This window comes from Orbicella franksi, chromosome 7 (genome assembly GCF_964199315.1).
Source record: "Orbicella franksi chromosome 7, jaOrbFran1.1, whole genome shotgun sequence".
NCBI classification, from domain to species: Eukaryota; Metazoa; Cnidaria; class Anthozoa; order Scleractinia; family Merulinidae; genus Orbicella; species Orbicella franksi.
The window spans coordinates 25,300,351-25,323,704 of NC_138151.1; the positions used below are offsets into that span (position 1 = coordinate 25,300,351).

The 23,354-nt window shown below is 38.3% G+C and overlaps 2 protein-coding genes and 1 long non-coding RNA gene across 7 annotated transcripts in view; 2 read left to right on the top strand and 1 right to left on the bottom strand.

Annotated features, from left to right (window-relative positions):
* Positions 1 to 1,347, top strand: part of LOC145492300 (immunoglobulin superfamily member 10-like) — a 59,960-nt gene extending 58,613 nt beyond the window's left edge. For both annotated transcript variants that reach the window (XM_081471718.1, XM_081471719.1), the window contains exon 13: positions 490 to 1,347. In XM_081471718.1, coding sequence (XP_081327844.1) covers positions 490 to 575 — 86 coding nt within the window. In that variant the 3' untranslated portion in view covers positions 576 to 1,347. The remainder of the gene's footprint in view (positions 1 to 489) is intronic.
* A 757-nt stretch (positions 1,348 to 2,104) lies between these two features.
* LOC145492568 (uncharacterized) lies at positions 2,105 to 11,937 on the top strand. Of its 4 annotated transcripts, XR_014050024.1 has the most exons (5): positions 2,105 to 2,835; positions 4,508 to 4,756; positions 5,495 to 5,613; positions 6,102 to 6,431; positions 6,929 to 11,936. It is a non-coding gene; the product is annotated as an uncharacterized LOC145492568 (long non-coding RNA). The 4 variants fall into 4 exon arrangements; XR_014050025.1 differs by lacking the exon at positions 2,105 to 2,835 and having other exon boundaries at positions 4,309 to 4,756; positions 6,102 to 6,237; positions 6,929 to 11,937; XR_014050026.1 differs by lacking the exon at positions 2,105 to 2,835 and having other exon boundaries at positions 4,309 to 4,750; positions 5,490 to 5,613; positions 6,929 to 11,937.
* Positions 11,938 to 12,107: 170 nt separating this feature from the next.
* On the bottom strand, positions 12,108 to 14,066 carry LOC145492409 (octopamine receptor beta-2R-like). Its single transcript, XM_081471859.1, has one exon. The coding sequence runs from the start codon at positions 14,059 to 14,061 to the stop codon at positions 13,141 to 13,143; it is 921 nt and encodes a 306-aa protein (XP_081327985.1). The 5' UTR covers positions 14,062 to 14,066; the 3' UTR covers positions 12,108 to 13,140.
* Between the last annotated feature and the right edge of the window lie 9,288 nt (positions 14,067 to 23,354).

Below are 23,354 nucleotides of genomic sequence, written 5' to 3' on the forward strand. Positions count from 1 at the left end.
TCTGTAGTGTAACATTAATACTTCAGACCTGTAATGTAGCATCTATAGACATCGTATCTTTGACAAAACATCCCTTTTGAGATATTAGGTATTACTTTCATATATCAATACCGCAGATCTGAAATGTAGCATCCGTACATCGGATCTTACAATTAATTGACCCGGCAACATCATTTCTCAAATATGAGGTATTACTTTCGCACCTCAAATCTGGTATATAGCATCAACAATTTAGATCTGTACCGTAGCATCCATTCATCTAATTGTTAGCACAACAGCATTAAAGCGAACAGCACTGATCTTTTGTGCGCGTGACATATAGTCATACATATGTTAAAATGTGTGTACATGTTGTCATTGTGTGCGCAGCAGTGAAACTATACATTAAACAGATTAAATATGACAGTCAAAGTTTTGTCGAGGAAGTGTTTTTCATGTTAAAAAATACATGTATGTGTGAATTTATTTCTCTTGTTCTCTATTTTCCAGCAAGGGAGGACGTCAAAGGGACAAAAGTGGTGCAAACAAACGTTTTCAAGAACGAACGGGAGAGCACCTGTGATTCTGCTATTTAATCAACTAAGCCTACAATCTATTTAAGGACTTGCTTCTCACTCGCCGCAAAATTATTATTTAAACCAATCGGAGTCCATCCTCTATAGTGGTACTTTCGTGATCTAATGATTGCCTATTATTCCCCATACATTCTCCAGCTCTTGCAGGAGGGGAATTTCAGTGGAAAGGGGCCCTACAAAACATAAATTTAGTATGAAGACATGATTGATTGTCACAGTTATACACACAACTTTAAAGGCAGTTGTGAAATTAAAGCCTGAAAAAATTTCAGGCCTAAATGGGATTTGAACCCAAGACCTCTATGATACCGGTGCAGTGCTCTAACAACTCAGCTATCAAGCCTACTGGGAGCTGGTCACATTGTGAGTTGGAAATATACTTGTAGATTGTAAAGAATGCAAGTGAATATATGGATGTATTACGAACTCAAAATATGATCAGCTCCCACTTGGCAGTACTACTGATTGATTAACATCTGTTGTTGTTGTTGTTGTTGTTGTTGTTGTTGTTTAAATTACAGGTACTTATGCGCAACGGATTGAGGCAGAAGGGTAACTAGATATTTTTATTTACTATTCGATATGTAGGGCGTTGCATTGCCTATTCAGGGTTCGTCCAGTCTTAAGAGTAGTCTAGTTAAAAAGCCCAGCTTGAGATGTTTCAAAATCGACAAGCGGTTTGTAGCTTCTGCCTTTGCGCTTGATAAAATGGACGTGCTTTTTCGTGCTTTTGTCGCTTAATTTTTGTTACCACGTTGTTAAACTTAACTGCAAACTTGTTTCATTGGTAAGCCATTACAAGATTAGCAATTAGCAAACTGTAAGTAACTGTAAGCTTTAAAGGCCAACATGTCCTATGATTTCTCGTAAGTGAAGGTCGGTGTTCCTCGAGAGGAAGGCAAATACAAACATGAACAGACACCTACCAACTCTTTCGCTCTCAGGCGTTAAAACGAGAGGCTTAGAAAATCTTTGAGGTAGCATTGCATACCAATAGGAGGTTCATCGGTATCCACGACTCACCATGGGTCTGAGCTGTTTTTCTGTGCTCTTGTAAACGTTAACCTGCTTACGATGTTTTGTGGATAATCGTATATTAACAGATGTTTAGGCAGATTTCGCTTAAAAATGTTATGTCGCTATCAGGATAACTGATTTGATTAAATTATCTTTTGTTTAATTGTTAGAAGTGAAACTATGACTTAATTTGGAGCCAAATTCACAAGCGCACATGCTCGAATGATCGTCTTGATCAAAAGCATCATTGAAAATAGACAAAAAGTATCTATATTTATAAACTTTCAAATGTGCTCTACGTCAGTAAATATTTTGGTTAATACTTTATTTCTTAAGGAGCCTTTGTTCAAATTTCGTCTACAACTTAATAGATTCGTTTTGACAACGACAAGAAATACAGGAATAGGTGCGAAATATTCACAACCTATCATCAGAAGCGATTAAACAGAACATTATTGATACTGGCTTGTCGATCAAACAAGCGCTGACTGTTTATACGTGACGTTCTATAGCAAACCTTATTGTGTTACAATTGTTTTGAACTTTCCATATAATTTTACGTTAAGTGTCAGTTTTCTTGCAATAAGCGCTAAAAAATCCCATTTGACCGCATCACGCATGCGATGCTTAAAGCATGTAATTGCTGGTAAAACTGTTCTGTATTATAAGTGTTTCTGATCGATAAAGCGACAAATATGCGCTTAAAATAACAATTTTAACGGGAGATTAAGGGAGCATCTCAAGTCGCTCCAGATCCATCAGAATCGGCTGAACTGTCTGTAACTGGCTGTAAAGCGCAAAATTTAAACCAATTTCTCACAGTTCTTTTGAGTGTCTCGCGTTTTAATCATGTGACGTTTTCTCTCGTTTTGACTTAAGCATTTTTTTAATCGCTGTACAACAAATTGGCGTCAGTTTTAAATACGCCTGCTCTATTATTGCACTGTCGAACTTGCCTGTGGGCCCGCTCGGAACAGATAATGACTAAATTTATTATCTTTACAAGACAGACAAACAAAACACGAAAGTCAGCGTGTTATAATTATAGATATGCATACATCGAATACAAACGTTCAAATTTTTTTTTTTTTCTGTTATTGCCTTGCCTATGTCTATTTTAAAGATATATCATATTGTTTGCTTTTTTTTATTGGCTTTTTTTGATCTTTCTTTGTAGGCTGGAAGCGGCCAGATGTGCCGCTGGAAGGGGTCGCATTTTCTCGACTCGATTGACTAGAATAGGGTTGTATTTTTAATAGATTTAATAGAAAGGGGTCCCATATTTTAGGGATTTTTGGGTTCAGAAAAAATTCTGGCAAGTAGAGATTTAAAAGCTGGAAGATTCATGGTTCTAAATTTAGTTTAACAAATGTGTCACCTCATTTTAGAATGAACTAGTTAAAAAGCTTGATAAAGTACATACATAAACATAAATTTTGCCCAAAAGTGACTAAATTGGGTTCTTTAATTGGCTTATAGCTGTAGACTATATTCGGGTAGGGGTTCTGAGAGGCCAGTGTCACATACATGTACCGAGCAAAAGATGACCCAAGAACTCCCCTAAGAAGAACAATAGCTCTGTGTGTCTGTCACTTCTTAGAGTTCCTCTCGAAATTTGGCGAAATTTGGCGAAATTTGTGTTGATGAAATTTGGCCATCTCGTGAACTTCAATAATGAATGTCGGCTCAATAATTCTCAACAGTTAGTGACCTTAACATGAATTGTTTAGCTCAGTAACCACTATTAACAAGTTAATTAGGCGACGAACCCTCCAATTCAAAAGTTCGTTAGTGTAAAATGTGACGTTTAAGCAGAGGCACTGTTTCAATTCTGGCTTTTCTTTCCATCGTCAAGTGCCCTTGAATGTTTCCTCCTCTATCGTCGTTCGGCAGCTCCGAAAAACGGCGCTGCGAATACTGCTACGGTAATTACACTACATGTAGCTGATAATAGAAAAACCATTGGTTGCAAAAAGAAGATGAAATGTCTATTTAAAATCTAGTAGAAGATGAGCTCAATACAATTAGGATTTAAGCCGCCTTACTTATCTACAAAGTTACATGGTAGAGGAGCCTGCGCGCAATGTTAGTTAGACTGTGATATGATCTTTGAAGGGCTTGTAAACGAGTAATGACCTTTTTTACTGCTTTTACTTCCGTCAATCGTAATCACGATGATAATTAACAATCCTTGAAATCCCCCCAAATTACCTTTGCAATTGAAGAAGGACTACACTTTGTATTCTCAACTGTTGTATCGATACTGCCCCCGTGGTGTATTGTGCCACGGTCTGTAGACTTTCCCGCGCTTTTTCGAGTCATGGCACCATTTACGACATTTTTCGGCAGGTTTGAGCGAGACATACTTGCCTTTCCCTTTATTCGTAAGTTTTCCTTAATCAGTTTTATTTACAGAGATATATCTATTCTTTATATTATTCTCTTGTCGGTGTATCAGCAAAGTGTCCGAAACGCCAAAATCTGTCCGAAATGCGATAAAATCCGAAAATTAAACTTTCGAAATTTAACGTCCGATTTTTTTTTTTGGCAAGTAGTGAAAAAACAAACAAACAAAACAAAACAAAAAAAACAACAACAACAACAACAAAGAAAAAGCAAAACAAAACAAAACAAACAAAAAAAAAAAACAAAGATAATAATTATATGGCAGTTAATAAGTCACTTATGTTTTGTACATATCCGATAATAATTTAGTGTCCCAGATAAGCAGAACCTCTACGTTAGCTAGAAATCTCCGCGACACTTGCCACTACCGAATGTATATGTACTTTCCAACTATTTCTTTTGATCGATAATTTATTAGAAAGAGGGCATATCTGTCAAATAATTATGACTTATCCTTTACTATGGTGTTGTCGTATTCGTGATTTTGAACATTTTTTCTCCTCTAAAAGATCTGCCAGAAATTACATCGATTTCTGTTAACCAGACGCTGAGTAAAGGTGACAGTGCGAGTCTGAACTGCACAGGAGATGGTTATCCAACACCAAGCATTACCTGGACCAAAGTTTCTGACAACAGTCCTGTGTCCTTCCCTTTGACAATCACCGGTAAAGAGAACGAGGGGCTGTACAGATGTACTGCAGACAACGGTATTGGAAGTCCAGCAACTACAGATGTCGTCCTGTTTGTGCACCGTGAGTGTTAATTAGCATCAGTTGTTGTCATAAATTTAACCCTTGTTGTTCTTTCATATTCTGATGAGAAAGACATTTTGTTACCGAACACTCGAAATAAGTAGCTAAGTTATGTCTCTCTATAACATGCCTTGTATTTCCTTGATTGCCAATCCCTATCGCAAAAAAGAGACATGTACACAACCTCTAAAGAGTAACACTTGAGATGCGAAACTGTTCATAAAAACTGAAGACGGTATTATTGGTGATTACTATAACCATTTCAGAATTTAGCATGAAGCACGGAATTCGAAACGTTTTGTAGCTCCCTTGTTTTGTTTTTGTCCAATACTTAATAACAGTAGAATTTTTTCCCTTGTTTATTTAAGCTGGCCCAAAGTAATCAGATTGACACCTTATAGCCTCAGCCCAGCGAGAGGCTAATTCACATATTGGCAACTGATACATATGTTGCCAAACATTTTTCTACATTAGAACGATTGTAAATATTTTGTCATTCAAAGATCGCAAATATTTTTTTGATGAGATTGAAATTGCAGTCCATATTATATTCTACAGTATACGAACATCTTTATCACTGGCTGTGTTCAGGTTAATGTACATATACACAAAGCATGCAGGTGTATGTGCTGAGTAAATTGACTCACTTTGGCTTAATGTGTACTTTGCAATTGTCTTTTAAGACAATATTTGAAAATATCTTTCTAATGTTTATGTTGTTTTCTATTCCTTTCAACAGAAGAGTTAAAAAAATGCTTTTGACGTTAGAATTGAATTCAACAGTCTAGTATATAAACCAGAGTACGAAGAGTTGGAGAATGCCAAAACCAAAACACTAGCTTGTCAAACAAATAGAGGATGCTGTAAGTGCTATTTTCTTGCGACTTGGAGACAACACTTTGTAACATTATTGTACTCGTGATTGGTATCGAGTAAATTACATTAAGGATTTATCCCACGAATGATATTTAAGAATTTTCCCAAAATTGCTCTAGTGGAATTGGATCAAATTTTCAGATATCACGAGTTGTGCAAATCCTTACGTCCTTGAGCGAAATTGTGAAATAATAAAAATGCAAATCATAAATGTTTGTTAAAAGAATATTATATTGTCCAGGTAGTGGACATGAATTGTTGTCGGCATTGGGAGTCAGTTTGGTATGCCACGCTTCCAGTGTCTTTCTTGTTCTAAAACTACCTTTATCAGCGATAGAAACGTTTTGAAAGTCAATAAGGTGATCGTGTGACCAGACGTGATTTGCAATCCTTGAGCCTTTGGCCGCTGTTTTGAAATTTCTGAAATGTTCTCTTTTTTTTGGTATTGAAATCTCTGCCCGTTTCTCCAATAAAGCACCACGAACAATTGGCTCAAGGAATTTTGGACAAGACATTCGTCTACGAATCCAGCGAAGATCGAAACTTCGAGGCCGGGAACTGTTGTTGTATGGTGATCGATGGTTTGTCATTGGAGAAACTCGTCAATGAGGGTGATGTCCTTATTTCTTACGATGTTACAGCAGTCTTATCGATGAAGCAAACCAAATTTTGGCCGACAAAGCTTTCCAAACGAACTGGTTTAACAACTAGTATGATCTCCAGTTAAAGAGAGAAGACCTCGTTGAGTTCCTAGAAGTGTGGGAGTATGTCTTTCTTGTGGCAGAAAGACCATGACAACTCCTTGGTAGAGTGCTGCCATAGATCTTTATTTGTTTCCAATTACTTACCATTCAATTTTTAATAAAAGATAGCATTAGCATTACCCTAAAAGATATAGATATATTTGACGCAGTATTGAGTTTTATGCATGCACAACTACCAAAACTAAGAATTCTGCACATTTAAATAAATGAGGCAATAGATCTTTTCAGTTTGGGCGGTTTGTTGCCCCATTTCAGACCATGCGATGATACTCTTGAAAATTCTCGCTTTCAAATGTTCGAATAGTCGCGTGTGTATGAATGAATAATTTTTAGACGGATAAAAGAACAATTCTCTAGAGAATATCACGTGGTCTGTAATGTAAAAACAAACCGCCCAAGCTAAAAAGGTCTATTTATAATACGTTCAATATGGTATATTATTGATGACAGAGTAATAATTATTTTTGGCCAGTTTTTACTTTTAGCGACTAAAATTTGTATAACCAGACTATTTTTTTTTTAACCCCTTTTACCTCAGCAAGCCAAAGTTCAGTTTCCGCAACGAGGCAAAGCCAGGAATCCTTGATGAGTCAAAGTCCAGAATCCTTAGCAAGTCGAAGCCCAGAATCCTCAGCGAGTCAATTTCAAGAATCCTCAGCGAGTGAAAGTCTAGTTTCTTCAGCGAGTCAAAGCCATGGTTTGTAACCAGAGTAGTTCTCAGCTAATCAACAGGACTTAGTTCTCAGCGAGACAACTGGACTTATTCTCAGCGAGACAACCACACTTAGACAATCAGAATCGTTACTAGAAAATCAGGTAGAATGGCTCTCAGTAGGCCTACCAGACCTATTCTCAGAGAGCAGATCAGACTTATTACCATTGAGAGGATCAGAAGGGACACCTGTAGAATTTTGTGGCTGTGCATGGTCAGTTATCTGCGTATTACGTCTGCCAAATAAATGAAGCGTCGAAATTTCTTTCAATGCTTAAAAAGTATTTATACCCAACATCAGATGTTAACACTCGCCTGAAAATTTGGTAACACCCTTTGATCAGTCAATGATCCCTAAAATGAAAATAATTTTGCTGTTAGAGCACGTTGTATCACTTGCCCTTATATAGAAGCTTAACTTTTTCAGCATTTCACACTAACAGTTTTTGTTAAAGATTTTTTCTCGATGCTGATATATTATCCGATATTTTGTTACGTGCGTTGTCTGTCACTCGCCAACCGCCAAATGTATGATTTATTATTGAAAGTAAACATTTGTATAAAATGCTAGTTTCCAGCCTGAGTAGCTATGTCAATTGCAATAACTGATCTTAGAGCCCTAATAGACTATATTACGGGAGATTAGACCCACAGGCAAACGTTTCTGGATCAATGTTGGATATAATGATTGCGGTGTGAAAGGTTAAAATGTCAGGTGATTAGCTCAAGTGACTAGCCTTCGAGATACTCTTACATTTTTTTTTTATTTACCCAAGCTAGACTTGCGTCAAAGACTTAGATTAAGGGAAACTTTTAACCATAAAAAATAGTTTTGACAGGTAAATCCATGTACCAGATTGACTTTCTGGCCCTCGTAATTGACCTAAATGTTGACTTCACACAACATAGCCGAAGTGTATAATTTTGAAAATTTGCTAAAAATTCAGGTTTAAATTCAAAGCAGATGGGACAACGCTTAATAAATGATAAAATATGATCTGTTTTTGTAACATGGGTCGCCACGCTTATTATTTTGGCCTGCTGGCGTTCGTAAAAAGTGTAATTTAGGGTGGAGTTTTTCTTTTTTCGGGGAAAAAAACGTAAGGCCGTCTCGACATTAAGAATCCAAACAACCTTAAAGTTACAGTTTTGAAACAAGTTAGCCAAAACCTTCCTCCTGACAAAGTTCGAGAAAATTGAATTTTTCTATCCTGCGTAGGTATAGGTGACTGTTTAACCAAGATGCTCTTAGCGTCACAAACGCGTAACAAATCACGGCACGAAAAATCGCCTTTACCGCGCGTCAAATGTGTGGTTAAAGGTTTTGTAAAAGGTCGCCTTTGCACGCTTTTGACGATCTTTGACGCGAAACAAATATCATCTTTGAATAAACCTTTGCCACCAAAATCAAAGGCGTGAAAGGCCGTTTTTTACTCACCTGTGAGCGCCTTTGTTTTTAGGGTTAAAGGTGATCTTTTGATACGCCTTTTCGCACTGTCAAAGGTGGGTCAAAAGTGTAATCAAATTTGTCTGCGATTCAAGTTAAAGGTTTACTAAAGATGTGGTCGAAAATGCTTGTGACGCAGGCCAAAGGCTTGTCAAAGGTGCTCCGCGCGTTCCGCGCTCGCGCGTCTCGCCCAAACCCCTCGCTCGCGCTCCTCTTTCGCGCTTCGCGACCGTTGATCACGTTTCGCGTTATCCACGTCTTATACTCTTTCTCTGCTTGCTACACGAGCTTTGTAGCTCCGCATACGAATGATGCAATCATATCCGTACTCTTGTTTTATGTCTGACAAGTTTTGAAGAATATATCAGCTTTAATAAGGTTATTTTGTACCAAAACTCTTGGCAAATGTTAACGGAAAAGCGGGCCGGAAAGATCATTGCACCTGATTTTAGGAAAATAAATATACTCAACTTCATCTCAGTTTTAATTTTTTTTCCCCGTTTTTATCAAGAGTAAATACCTTCAAGTACCTTACATAAATGTATTGGGCTTCAGGTCTCAAAAAGCCACGTTACAGGCTTGGTTTCAAACTACACGTAATGCGACTGATCATGAGGAAGACATTGTTCTGTCTATCGTGAAAAACAACAGTCAACAAATCTTCCATGGTACAAAGCGCGTTTATCTAACATTGAAGTACTATGGCTAAATTCTCAGTTCCTTAAATTTACTAGACCAGACTAGACAATAGGGAGGATAACCGCAAAATTTCCGCAAACTTCGCACAAAAGTCAACTAGTGTATAAGCGTCCTTTCCAGATGGCACGAACAGTCCGTTGCATGGAACTCCTAATGTTTTGGTAGTTCTCTTTTTCTGCTGCTTGCATTTCCTCATTCTTGCAATATAAGTGGAATGGAATATAGTGTTTTCCACTTCTCTGTCATCAAAGTGGTTAAACTGCCTTGTTGAGGGTCAATGCCAACTGAATCCCCATACTTTCTAAGGAAGACACAATTTGACAAAGTCTAGGGCGTTGACGAAATTATTCAATGCATCTTCACTGGATAAGTCCATCCTGTCAACCAAATGTTGTCCGCATTTGTCTAAACAGAAGCAAACAGACAAAAACGTTGGAAATGAATATTAAGGCTGAATCTTGGCATTCTATTCCTTAAAGTTTACCGTAGAAAAAGAAAGAACAGCATTGGGTTTTGGCTCATGGAGCGAGGCAACAGTGGCTGCTCGTGACCGTGTGACATGGCGAAGGAGAGTGTCTGGCCCTATACCCACATAGGGTTATGGTCGAAGAAGAAAATAGTTTTTGCTCGCATGACATTTAGAAAACGTGACCAATCAGATCATTACTCCTCTTCCGAATAGTTTGTGCTTCCGTCAATAGCAAATATGTATTTAATTTTACCGCAGATTTGGAATTTTAATCTAAAACTCAGTTCACTAACAAAAGAACGGTGAAAATAGTCTTGTCTGTAGTCCATAAACATGTTTTCGCTCGCGTGGTTGGTCTAAGCGCATCACGTGACTGAATATGCCCCAGGTAAAACTGGCCAAAATATTAGTAATATTCCTCATTTTCAAAAGGTCCAGCGGGTTGCTTAATATATTTGACTGAGGATAATAAACACAATAGCTCCATATTTTGACTTTAAAAATATGCAAGGATATATGTCTTTGGCATTATGTGCTCCTCAAAGCTCACGATTTTCCTTGAGCTTTGCTCTAAGAAAACTGTTTTCTTCTAGCACGAATTGTTTTTTTGCTACTAAACGTTGTGGGTGAGATTTATTTTCTTCATTTGCAAGTATTTCCGCCCGCTTATCATCATCATCATCATCATCATCATCATCATCATCATCATCATCGAGACTGAGTTTTTGCCACTATCATCTCTTTCGAAAGTGTAACGGTCAGTTCTAAGGCAGAGTGGTTGGATAAGACTGGATTGGAGGTAGCTGCCCTACCTAGCGGTACCTGAAGCCTTCTTTCATGGAGAAGAAAATAAGCGGAGCCAGTAGAGGAGCGAGGTTAAATTTAGTGGCCCACTCTCGGGCGACTCCTCTACATCCAACGCCGAATAAAATTTCGCTCTGACGAATGGTTCATCACGGCAGCATTTGAATTTACTATATCGACCCAATTGCTACGGAAAAAATGTCCGCACTTTTTTAGCGTCCGAATTTCTCTGTTTAAATCTAAGTTTTCTGACAGGTTACGTCAGTTGTCATGTTAACGTGTATTAACCACACACTTACACATTGTGTTCTTGTACCAGCAAAACACAAACGGGCGAAAAACAGCTAAGTTACCTCTTGTGACTCCATGACCACTTTTCCAGTCACTGCGTATTTTATTCTAACGTCCCTGCATTTCCCCAACCGGTTGGAACATAACAGGAAACAAAACATGGTAAACACGCTCATTTAAACACGCTCATTTTATCGTAGCTCTGAATTTGCGGTTAAAATCCACCATAATTAGAAATTATTCATATTTATGAAGCCGATCATATTAGAGTCAGATGGTGTTTTATTCTAATTTATTATATGGCCGTGTCTCACAAGGACTGGGAACTACCGAATTCACGAATTTGGTTGGCTGAAATCGATATTGACCGCAGTCTAGATTTTCCCATCTAGACCGGCATCTAGACCGGTTTCATTTTGCGTTGAAAAAGTAGCAAACTAAAACACAAAAATGTTCACCATTTTCTTTTATTTTCTACTCAATCATTTATGGAAGTGCCAAAAAGTCTGATGACAAAAAAAAAAAAGTAAAGAGGACGAGCAAATTTCGGCAGGTTTAAGTTAAGCTCATTTCCGTTCGCAAGCAAAATGTCAGCAAACCAGTTACATTAAACGAATCAAAGTTTTCTTCTTTGTCATATAATAAACATCTTATTAACCGAGGTAAGTCGGTCAGTATGGGAGAATCTTGACCTCTGTCGTGTGTACAGACCGAACGCAGTGAAGTCTGTACTCACGACCTCGGTCAAGATTCTCCCATACAGACCTCCAGCTCGGTTTTTAAGAGCTAAATATAGATTTAGCCAACCCTTAAAGTAGAGCTCCTGGTTACAATCGGTTAGCCTGGCTTGAGCCCGCGATCAAATAATAAACCAGTACCTGGGCAGCGGTGAACTTAAAAAAAACACGTGACCTCAGTGAGCCTCAAGCGTTCTATCAGGAATGCCGTTTTCTGATTGACTACGCTGCTCACTATCTATTCTGTGATAGATAGTGAGTAGCGTAGCAGTGTATCCTTGTTGACAAAATGACGGCCGCTTCTTGGCGTTTTCGAAGTGTCGGTAAAGAGGATTTTAAACGACTAGCAGATATGTATATGTAATAGGACTACATCCTGTCAAATTTGGAAATAATTGGATGAGAAAAATTCCGAGGACTGCCGAATTGGACGAGGCCGTAGGCTGAGTCCAAAATGTTTACAGAGTTCTAGCTGTCCAGCAGTTCTTAAGTAGATATGTACAAGGTATTTGAATGCGTTTCACGAAAAAATAACAGCGAAAATCTATATAAAGTACATTTACCATTAAAAATAAAATGGTCCCGTAATTATTTACATTCATGTAATTAAAGTTGTATAGAAAAGACGCGTACTTACATAATTAAACTGTGAGATTCAAAAATCCAATTTTGAAATCAAGTTCTTTAATGTTCCGAGTTTGTTGACTGCGCGAATTTTTGGTCAGGAAGAGCGTTCCAAATCTTAGCAGCAGTATAACACCACGATTTAGGTCCATAAGTTGTAGTTTTTAATTTAGACAGCTTTCCTCTAAGGGTATAATTAGTTGATCGTTCTTTCCGTAGTTCTCCAATACCTTTGGGGACTTTATACCCATGGACAATTTTATAAACACCGGTGGCCATTTAAACTATTCTTTGATTATGTGGAGACAGCACGTTATTATTATTTTTTTTTTTTTGACTAGTGTCTCGTACGTGGTTGATTTGTCACAATCATGTCACAAAGCGAAGGGCGCGTTTATTGATTTTTTCCAGTTTGTTTGAACATCTTCCACCTCAATGATACCACATGCACTATTGTTTATAGTTTGATGTTCTAGATTCGCACTTTAACATGGTGTAAAACCTTTCACTTCGCTCAAGCGTCGGTGCTTTCTAACCTCACTCAGAAGAAATATTTATTTCGTTGATGGTTGTCTGATTATGTCATGCCACATCAAGTCAAGACTGCGTAATTCAGAAGGTAGTTAAATTTGAAAAACATTTTAAAAGCCTATAAAACCTAAGCTCTATTCATAATCTGATGATCTCGGTCAGTTAGGTTATCAAAACTGGCATCTTTTATAACATGTTTGCCCATAGCTTTAATGACAGATGTCTTTGCCCTTTCTTTACCTTATAGACCTTGATTTAGAATCAAGATATTTAGAATTCTATGAAGATAAAATGAATGGTTTGAACCTAAGAGTATCAGCAAATCGTTTGTGTGATCTTCTCAATGTTGGAAGTCTTGAGAGCGTCAATTAGCTTCTTATCTGATATTTGTTAATCACTACATGAATCATTATATTACAACAAGACTTAAAGACACTTATAAAATCTCATCTAGATTAACAGATTGAACCCCAGGCTCCGTGTTTGGGTGAGCATTCAGTTCCGAGTTCCGTTTTCTACAGAGCACGCTTATTTTGCGTATTACTTCCTCTTTGATATCTCTTTTAAGATAGGCGTATGCAAACGGATTTACCGCGGAGTTAGCAATCAGGAAGAACCGCTGAATCAACTGGAGGATTTCCATGTCTTTGCATGACGTAGAAAATGTTACACAGGTGGCATAATAAACTTCAAATAAATAGCAGAAAATGAAGAAGAAGGCAACGAACAGAATCATTCTAAGCGCAGTGGAACTGCGTTGATTTTCATCCTTTGTCTGATTAGCTCTTCCTTTCGATTTGTTCCTGCGCTGTAATTTTTGCCTTTTAGCAATGATGCTTATGCGAACAACAGCAAATAAAATGAGTAGACATGGAAGGGCTTCAAAGATGACCAACAGTATAGGCAGGCCGTACTTTAATGCTTTGTGTTCATGAACGTAATAGAGTGGAGTGAAAACAACCCCGCGCAAAACAGCTGGAACAACCCAAGACAGTGTTATCGACATCACCACAGCCCTCTCAGACACTTTGGTTCGATGATAAATGGGCGACGTAATGGCGAGATACCGGTCGACTGTCATGGCACACAGATTACAAACTGATGAGTAAATGAAGATCCAACGAAATGATTTCATGAGTCTAGTGTGACAGGAAAACCAGCGCGCGCAGAAAAACAGAGGTGGATAAAAACTTAACCCCACAAGGAAATCAGCGACAGCAAGAGAAATTATGAACCAGTTGAGCTTACTTGAACGCAGACGTTTTCTTGAGACGATGATGATTATTATGAAGCAGTTGCCAAACAACGCTGTTATTGTCAAAATCCAAGCAATAATCTTGAACAAGGTGGGAGACATCTTTTCTACTTATCACGGAACCTTTCTTTGCGGCTAAAACAATTTATCCTCTCGGGTATTGAACAGGTATGCAAATTTCAGATCAGTTGAAGCTTAATCAGCCAATTTTTCACTTCTTTTGTGTAAGGTTTCGAAACCATTCTTACGGAAGTGTCACAGAAATGGCTTCATTAGGAGCAGAGGAAGAACACATTTGAAAATATTTAAATAATAATAAAGTCAAGTTGCTTTTAGTATCATTCACAAATGCGATTTCTGCAAGGCAGTTTCTACCAACAGCTTGATGGAGTTTTTCGAGTCATGTAACCAAATATGACGTAATTATTCGCTTAGTACTTCGTAGAACATTGCGAAATTTGTAAGGTTTCTCTATCAGAGTAAAAGTGCATATTTTGAAATTCAAGACTTAATTTGCCGCGATTGAACAGAAAATAGCTAAATTCTGATTACGTGTAAACGTTATGCATGGCAAAGTACGGCACGTGCGACATGCTGACCTAGTTCGCGCATGCACGATAGGAAATAGAGCAGTTGTGAGCAGTGGTCCCTTCTCGTCTCTTACCGAGCAGGAAGAGACTGAATGTCACGCTCGCAGGGTAGGTACCGCGTGTGAGAAAGTTCCGACAGTTATTGCTATGAATGCCTCGTTCCCGCTTATAATCGACCTTGACAAACCGAGATATGTTTTCGAGCAAAAAAGTGATCTTTCGTATCAGTCTGGCTGTCTGGTAAACGCAATACTCGAATGTTTCCTGCATGGTGTCCATTTTATTTACAACATGAGGGCTTCTGACTTCCGGTTCTTATTACATAGTTTATTATTTAGTTTCCGAGAAGTTTAATGGCTGTAAAATACCTCTGATCGTGTCGTAACTAATGTATCTACCTTGGAAATACCTAAGAAAATATTTATAAATAATTATGTTTTTAACCAACCTGCAAAGAAGCAACGTCATCTTAATTCACACAAACACCAAACAGATTATAAAATGCAAATGAGCCGAAATTTTCGTAATTAAAAAATCCACTGAGAAACAAAGTCGTCAATGCGTTTAATGACTCTCTCGTTCATTAAAACGTAAAAGCTGCTTCCCAAAAAATTATGTACAAAGGGTTCAGAGCCACCATAAATTTTCAAAACGTTAAGGTGGTTCTGAACGCCAGGAGCAGATTTTTTCAATGGCACTCACGTCGAATAGTGAAACAGAAGAAGAGAAGAGAAGAAACAGAAAGCGATGGAGAAATAGAAAGGTTTTAGTATCTTTGTAGACTACAAATGAAACGTCCCACACAGCCAGACAATTGTGAACCCTTCGATAAATTTAAAAGTGGCCTCATGTTCATCTTGAATTGCGTCCGCTATTTTGTGAAGTGTCACGCAAATAAATCACGTGAATAGAGCGCGTGTTTTGATTGGTTGACAGTTAACAACACATGTTTGCCAGTCGTTCACACGTCAGAAACGTTGGTGAAAAAGTTGGCGAGAATAGAAGCAAGTTCTATTTGTCGCCAACAGTTTGCCAACGTGTTTGCCTACTGTATGTGTGCCGTTCACACATGCTAACTTGAGTTTGCCAGCACGAGTTTGCCAACTTGAATTTGCCGTGTGAAGGCCCCTTAAGAAACGTCGGACACAAAATTTACGCACATTTCAGTTAGCTTAAAATTTGCCAAGCGGCGCAATACTTCGGTATATTTCGATAATCGGAAGCGATATCGTTAGATGGAAAGAAACATCGCTCGGTGCAAACGATAAATTGCGCAGGACTCAGCGAAATATAGCAACAGCTACGACAATAGCTTCGCGATATCTCCCGCGATATATCGTTTCAAGCATAACATCGTTCAAATATTGCCGATATATCGCCATTATCGCGATATTCGTCGATTGTCGTTTGCATTAGTTTTGAACAGTATTGTTAATAGAATGGATTTTTGGATTTCGTTCCTAAAAATAAAGTGGTGGTTTCTAGTGACTATCTCGCTAAGTTAGTGAGCTCCTGGCTTCTGAGTTGTTTATTGACACATCTAGAAGCAGAAAACAGTTTGATTTCAGTAACTCAGTAGATGGAGGACTTCTTGGCGGATCTCCCCGTTCCGCCGGAAGTAAATGACCGAACACAGGCAAGAACAGCTGTACGCAACTGTCAGTGTTATGATGAAAGCACTATTTCTTGCTTCCGACCAGTCTAATAGATAAGCAATAACAAAGGTAGTGAATAAAGGAATATGTGTCATAAAACACGTTGCCAAGATACTAAAAACTGTTGCTGCAGTTTTCTGATGGCGAGAAACGTTCGGCGTGACAACCGGTGGTACACTGGTTGGAGCCTCAAGCTGTTGTTGAACTTGCATCAGATATCCTCGAATTTTATGGTAATTCTTGATACTAAAGAAAAGTGTAAGAAGCATCAAGAAAGCAGCTATTAAAATTGCTACAAAAAACAGGCGCCTGGTGAATCCTAACGCAAAGCACAGAGCAAAAGCCAGCATAGCTACAAGCCAGGCCAATAGGACCAGGATCGTTACCCTTTTGAAGGTAATCGCTGCATTGTACCTGGTTGGAAACTGCAGAGAAAGAAACTGGTTCACAGCCATTCCCAAAACAGACCAAAAGGTTGTCAATATGAAAATTACGGATGCCGCAATGTTTATCATTTGAGCTGTGCAGTAGCCATCCGTATCACCAAGCATATCTTCTATTTGGAGGGCGATCAATGACGGTTGGGCCAAAAGTGAGACAACAACATTGGAACTGGCGTGGGATGCCAAGAGAACGTGCCAAGAGGTACGGAGTGCTGGCCTTTTGCATATTACGAAAATAACAAGTAGATTTGATATTAATGCTAGTATTGAAAATACTCCGTTGATCAGGGCGATGAAAACATTCAAAGCAGCAGGAGATTCACCAGCGTCGTAGCTTTTGTAGAGCGGGCAGAAGGATTGATTTTCTACCATCGGCGATGTTTGACGTTGCTCTCTCAATTTTTTTTGTTTTAAACGAAGCCTTTTTCAATTGTCAATCATTTTTCTGCTAAGACACTGAACTAATTTCGTGCTGAAAATTACTTACAATTCATGATTGCCTTAGGCTTTTTCTCTCAGTCGAAGAGATTCGACGAAGTGGTAATTATCAGTACGAAGCTGATGTGATGCCTGTATGCATCTCATCTCATGAGATGTGGCTGGTTAATGGATATATGTCAATTAAACATTCATGGAGACTAGGGGACCGACCGAAAAACACCTGCCTTTAAACAATATTGTGGCGCCACCGTCTTTGTTTCGAGATCAAAGAGTTGACGGTTTAGGCAGATGCTGTTTGGGTGAGAGACAAACTGTCACTTTCTAGGATCAGATGAGATGCAAAATACGGGAAAATAAGTTAAGACTTGCATAATAATGAGAAAACTACTTCCGAAAGAGCAGTAAAAGCAATCGGACTAAATAAAAAACATGTCACTAATTATCTTTAGTTTTGTTTTAATTCATGTAGTTGTCCGCCTCGAAACGCGTGATAGATAATGTTATAAAGTCGACAACAGGACTGATATCAAAATATTTGCCTGGAGTAAATTCTGACGTAAGTTATCCTATGATCGGTGAAAAGCTGATCATTGCGACTCTATGGAGACCAAAAACGTATTGAACTTCAGTGTTTTTTTTGTTTTTTTTTTTTTTTTTCTCAATTCATACATTTTCGTTGTTTACAAGTAATAATTAAGATCTATATATCTGTGGCCAGTTACTGCTTCCATGATCAATCTAAAAATACAATTTTGACCTTGTCCCGTAGGTCGGACATTTGCAGTCTTCCCACACAACATTCTAGCCCCACCGTTGGACATTTGCAGCATTTTTTTTTTTTTTTTCGATTCAAACAATTATATTTCCATATGCTCGACAATGGGGAATGTTTTTGTTTTTGTTTTTGTTTTTGTTTTGTTTTTTGTTATCTTTTAAGGTAAAACGCTAGCCATTTCTCAACGGGCCTTTAAAGTATATAGTCCGCTCAGTTATCGAACTTTTTTGTTTGGGTTACTGACAGAAGACAAAGTTTTGTTTGAAAGCTAATCGACTTATGAGATGGGGACTAATGGATTTTAGGTTGAGGGCTAATCGACTTCTGGTTGGGGGTTAACAGGTAAGGGCCTAATCGAACTGGAGGCTAAAAGACCGGATACCAGCAGAAACAACAAACCTTCCTACTGAGTAAGCGGCAATGGATTTTCACCAAAATTTCCCAGCGATGTGATCGGCTTTTGTCTGTTTTGGAGCACCTTTGTTGGTAGTTATCAGGCCTTTGAATTCAATTCTTTTTGTTTCGACTTTGCTTGCCTTTTGTGTTGTACTTGCATCCGCTGTATGGTGAAATTTGTTGGCTTTAATCGTCCAGCAGCTTGATTTGTTGGCTTTCGTTGTGAAGGTTTGTTGGCTTTTTTTCCTATCTAGTTGCAACTATGGACTTACGGCTGTCCACTGCAATTGCGCTGTTCATCGTGGTTATCAAATTAGAGTTTTCCCGAGTGAGCTGTTTTTGGTTTTCTTTTTGCCACTCACATTTTCGTGTGCAATTTTGGTGTAAAATATAGCATTTGAATAATTACATTTGTGGTGACATCAATTTTGCTTTGATTTATCTTTTGTCGTATGCCACAACTTGAATGATGCTGCAACTGTCCTGCGTTGCCTTGTTGTAATGGCTGCTATTTCTTAAGCCTCCAAGATTTTCAAGGCTGCTTTCTAGTCTTTTTATCCCTTTAAGTTCCCACAACCCTCCACTAAATGTCACCAAATAGATATTTGCTGCATAGCCCTCAAAATAGTTGACAGCAAATGCCAAGAAATGTGTTAGAGTGCTGAAATGCTGTAAAGACAATCAGACATTTATTCTTATTAATTATATTTATTAATTAAACAAGTTTTATGCCTATTAGCTCTTTTTATATATTCTGCTTGTATTATCATCTCCTGCTCTTCACAGGTCCGCATAAGCCTATAGTTTCAATTATGACTATATGTACCATTTAATCCATCAAATAGTTTTCGCTTGCACCTCATTTGTCTAATTGCATCATGCGACTAAATGCTCCAGCTACAACTCCGAAATATTTCCCAGTGGAGTGGTATCCCCCAATTTTTAAATCTTCAAGCAGATTCTGCGCATTGCTAAAAATATTTGAAGGATGATAAACACAATAGCTTCCAACTGGCCTAAAAAATATGCTCGGAATTTGTCCTTGGACATTATCTGTTCCTATCTTCTTGGAACAGATAATGTCCATAGAAAAATATGATATAAATATGCCATTTTTTTTTTTGGCACCGAATGAAGGCTGCTTTTCATAAAACCTGCATTGCCAAATAAAGGAATGATTGATTGTCTGAATCAATTTCTCCCTCAGACTCTGGGGGTCCATAAGTTTCATTCTTCGTCAGTGTGCTCAGCAGCCACACTCTCATTCTAACTATGTTCTGACCATATCTGTCCATACATGCCCTGCCTGATCCATTGTTGGTGGTTTTATTTGTGGTTAGTGTAATAGCAGTCGGCGCTGAAAACCTTGATGTTAGCTCCAGAGAATTTCCCCTATTTTGCTCTGTTTTGTGTCTTCAATGGTCAATGTTCAGTTATCCTTGTAAAAATGGTTGAATTTCACCACTTACGCTTTCTCTTCAGTATGGTATTTAAGCCAACAAGGTTGGTGGCAGCCAGTTAAGTTGTTGATATAACAGAAAAGTCACATTTTTTCTTTACCTTCACTCCAAAGTGTAACTATCTTAAATTTGAGATCTCAAATTATTAAACTTGTCAATTGATTTATACTGGCAATCAAGCTGTGGTAAGCCGTTGCATAACTTTGTGCCTTTTAAGGAAATATCTCGGGCTGTCATAATCAATGGAAGTTTAACTGGAGTTGTGGAAGGGTGCCTTAGGGGGTGCAAAAATGAAGCAGAAACTTGTAAATTTGACAGCATGATTGAACAATATATGGAAAAAAAAATATGTAGCTCTCTTATGCATGTCTTGACAGGTGATAAAGAATTTTTTTTGAAAATCTAAACTAAGGTGAGTTATAAACTCCATGCCAGTTTATTGTCCAGGGCGGGGGAGGGGAGGGACACAAGCCTTCAAAGGGTAAATGCTCATTAGAATCCCTAAGTGATGCCCAGTGTGGCATTCCGAAAGGGAATTTGTGCATTATGATATGACTGTTCCTTCCAGTGACATTCCCTGCAACAAATAGAAGTGTCTTTAAATAACCTGTTTTCAATGGGATACAACCTTTTAGATGAAAAAAAAAGGGAAGTATTAGCTGATTATGACCTTGCAAAGGGATAGATTCTGATGAATGTATTGGATTAACAGCGTTCATCAATTTTAAGAATACGCAATTCCAAACTAGAGATCAGGGAAAATCTAGTCACAATTTATAGGCCGCCAGCCAGGAACTAGGCCTGGTTTTTCATGTAAATGGCATGACTATGTTTAGAAAACCGCCCTAAGAAAATACGCGCGCTGATTGGTTAAATATCGTGTTTCTATAACTCGATAGAAACACAGAACTAGCATGAGCTGTTGACCTAATGACGGCACGAGCAAAGAGAATTTACATTTTGATGATCAAAGTAAACAAATTATTTCCTTTTTTTGTTTCGGTGTTTTCTAAAGGAAATAGAAAACATGTTCTCCGTGTTTCTATCGAATTATAGAAACACTCGTGAAAGTTTGGGAGAACTCGAAAAAGCTGTGAAAACACTCGCCTACGGCTCGTGTTCCCACAGTATTTCTCGTTCTCCCAAACTTCTACTCGTGTTTCTATAACTCGATAGAGACACGGTACTCGTTTTCTATTTCTTAAATTACATTTGTTGCAGACCTAGCATATAAGAAAAGACTTCTCTTTTCACAAATAAAAAAACAAAATAAAATAGAACCGAATTACTAGTCAAGCCATAAATATTAACCAGAATACGGATATTTCTCTAAATGTAAACTGTAGTACGACAAAGGTGAAAACTTACCTAATTTGGCTATCTAAAACATTTTAAGTACATGCTGTTCTTTCCACACAACCACTCTTTGCACTTTGAAGGGATTGATGAGATGAACCACGAGTACTGAAGAACTGAAATTCCACATACACGAAGCCAAGTATAAGCTCTGTCGAACCTCCTATTCTTGTGTTAAAAGGGATGTGCTTCGCCATGCAGTGGCCCTCGAAAGGTCAATCAGCTAACAGTTTTGCTCGACAAGTTTGCTTCGAAACAGAAAGTTTTCGCTCAAATTATCTACCTTTTGAATATTTTGACTCACAAAAAGTACCAAATAAAGAGTCCTCAATATAATATAAACCACAATATTAACGAACTGGGGTAAATGGGGCAGAATATTCGAACAAAATTCTGCATTTTTATCAACATCTTCCCCTAGGCGCCAGTTTGAATTTTATCCAAGCGAAACGTGACGTCACACTGGCAGTGATGACTCGACCAATGTTTTGCTTAGAGACGCCCCCTCCCTTCTGGCACCCTAGCTACCGCTACTCAAACGCTCTGGGGAAGAAAAAGAGAGCTAAACAGGACATATCGGCAGCTTGTAAGAAATCAGTTGGAGGTTCTCAGCCTCGTTCAAAAATTCAAAACATCGTTTTAAGAAATGTTAAAAAAATACTTGTTTGGTCTAGAGCGACCAGTATACATGCCATAGCATATGTGCTTGCTGTCTGAAAGCTTGCATGTTGCATGGTCCGCCTGTGTACCACTCACTGCAAATAGGGAGGGAGAAAAATAATTTTAAGGACTTTCGTGCCCATTGTTCCTGCGCATCCCAACTGCGCATGTCGCAATGTCTCGCCAATACCGGTTACGTTACCTTTGCTTGCGGTTTATTCTCCTAATTCGTCAATGATTTTCTCTTCCTTTTTATTGATCATTTCCTTTCCTAAGCCTATTTTAACTCAAAATTAAACAGTTTTTAGGTGTCAGTGTCTTCTAGTCGTCGTAGTCGCCACACACATCTTAAGTTTTGTTACTTTTCTGTTATTTTTGCCCGCTTCATCTGTCTCTCCTCTTGTTTCCTGTTCTGTATCTTTAGCTTATTTTTATTTGTTTCAGCGAATCGCTGATTTAAGTACGAATAAATATGATCACAGATATATCGCCGGCGTTCTGTTGGCACCCTGCGTTCCACACACGAAGACGCCTACACACTCAGGAAAGGGGTTACGCGGGACAGTGCTCGGCTCGGAGCGCCATACACCATGATTGGCAAATAGACTGGAGCTATGAATTCGAATTGCGTAAGTGTATCGCGTAGCCTGCCTAGCGGACGACATTCTCGCGAGAGTGCTTTGTTTCAGACATGGAGTCTCTAACGAGAGCGACAAAACAAATTGTGAAATTATCCACTTACCCATCCACCCTACGTGGAGCATACAGACTGCTGTTCTCTGCTCTCAGTGAACTTCCATAACTATTCTTTTGTTATTAGTTTTATTTATTTGTTTTATTTCTTTTATTAGCTATATTTATTTATTTATTTATTGTATTTATTTATTTATTTATTTATTTATTTTTTATTTTGGTAGTAATTAACTGCCGGACCGGGGGGGGGGGGGGGAAGGGTGATTGAAAATACTCTTTTAAGGCAGAGACTTCGAAAGGAAGATCAACCCGTGTGGCTTTGTTTAGGTACATTTTCGTTGTCTGTGGAAAACATTCCAGGTGTGACTAGATCACTAAGCTGTAGTATTATTTTTGTTTGGAAAAAAATAATGTATAACTTAACTTAGAACTCTTACAGGCCCGCAAATGATCCCCAAAATTGTACCGCAAATGATCCCGGACAAGAAATGATCGCCTCGTTAGGACTCTGGAATTTGGACAGTGGATTTATAATTTATGCAATAGCTTTTTTATTACTGTGAAACTCAGAAAACCGTGAACATTTGGATTTGATTCCAAAAGGTTAATTTGGTACTTAATCGATCACTATAGAATTCAGGACACGCCAGAAAACCTCAAAACCACAACTAATAGGCCACGTTCGATATATCGATATTCTAACATCGATCCGAGGCTTTCGGGTCAAAAGTGTAATTTTTTTTAAGTTTCCTTTGTCTTTGACTTGGATACAAAGAAAACACCACCACAAAGAGACGTTTGCCCTGAGCCATGTTAGAATATTCATATATCGAACGTGGCCTATTACCGCTGGTGTTTGCGGTTTAGTTTTCTGCCGCTTAATTGGCTTTTTCCTTGCTACACAATAATAATCCTTAAGTATTTCT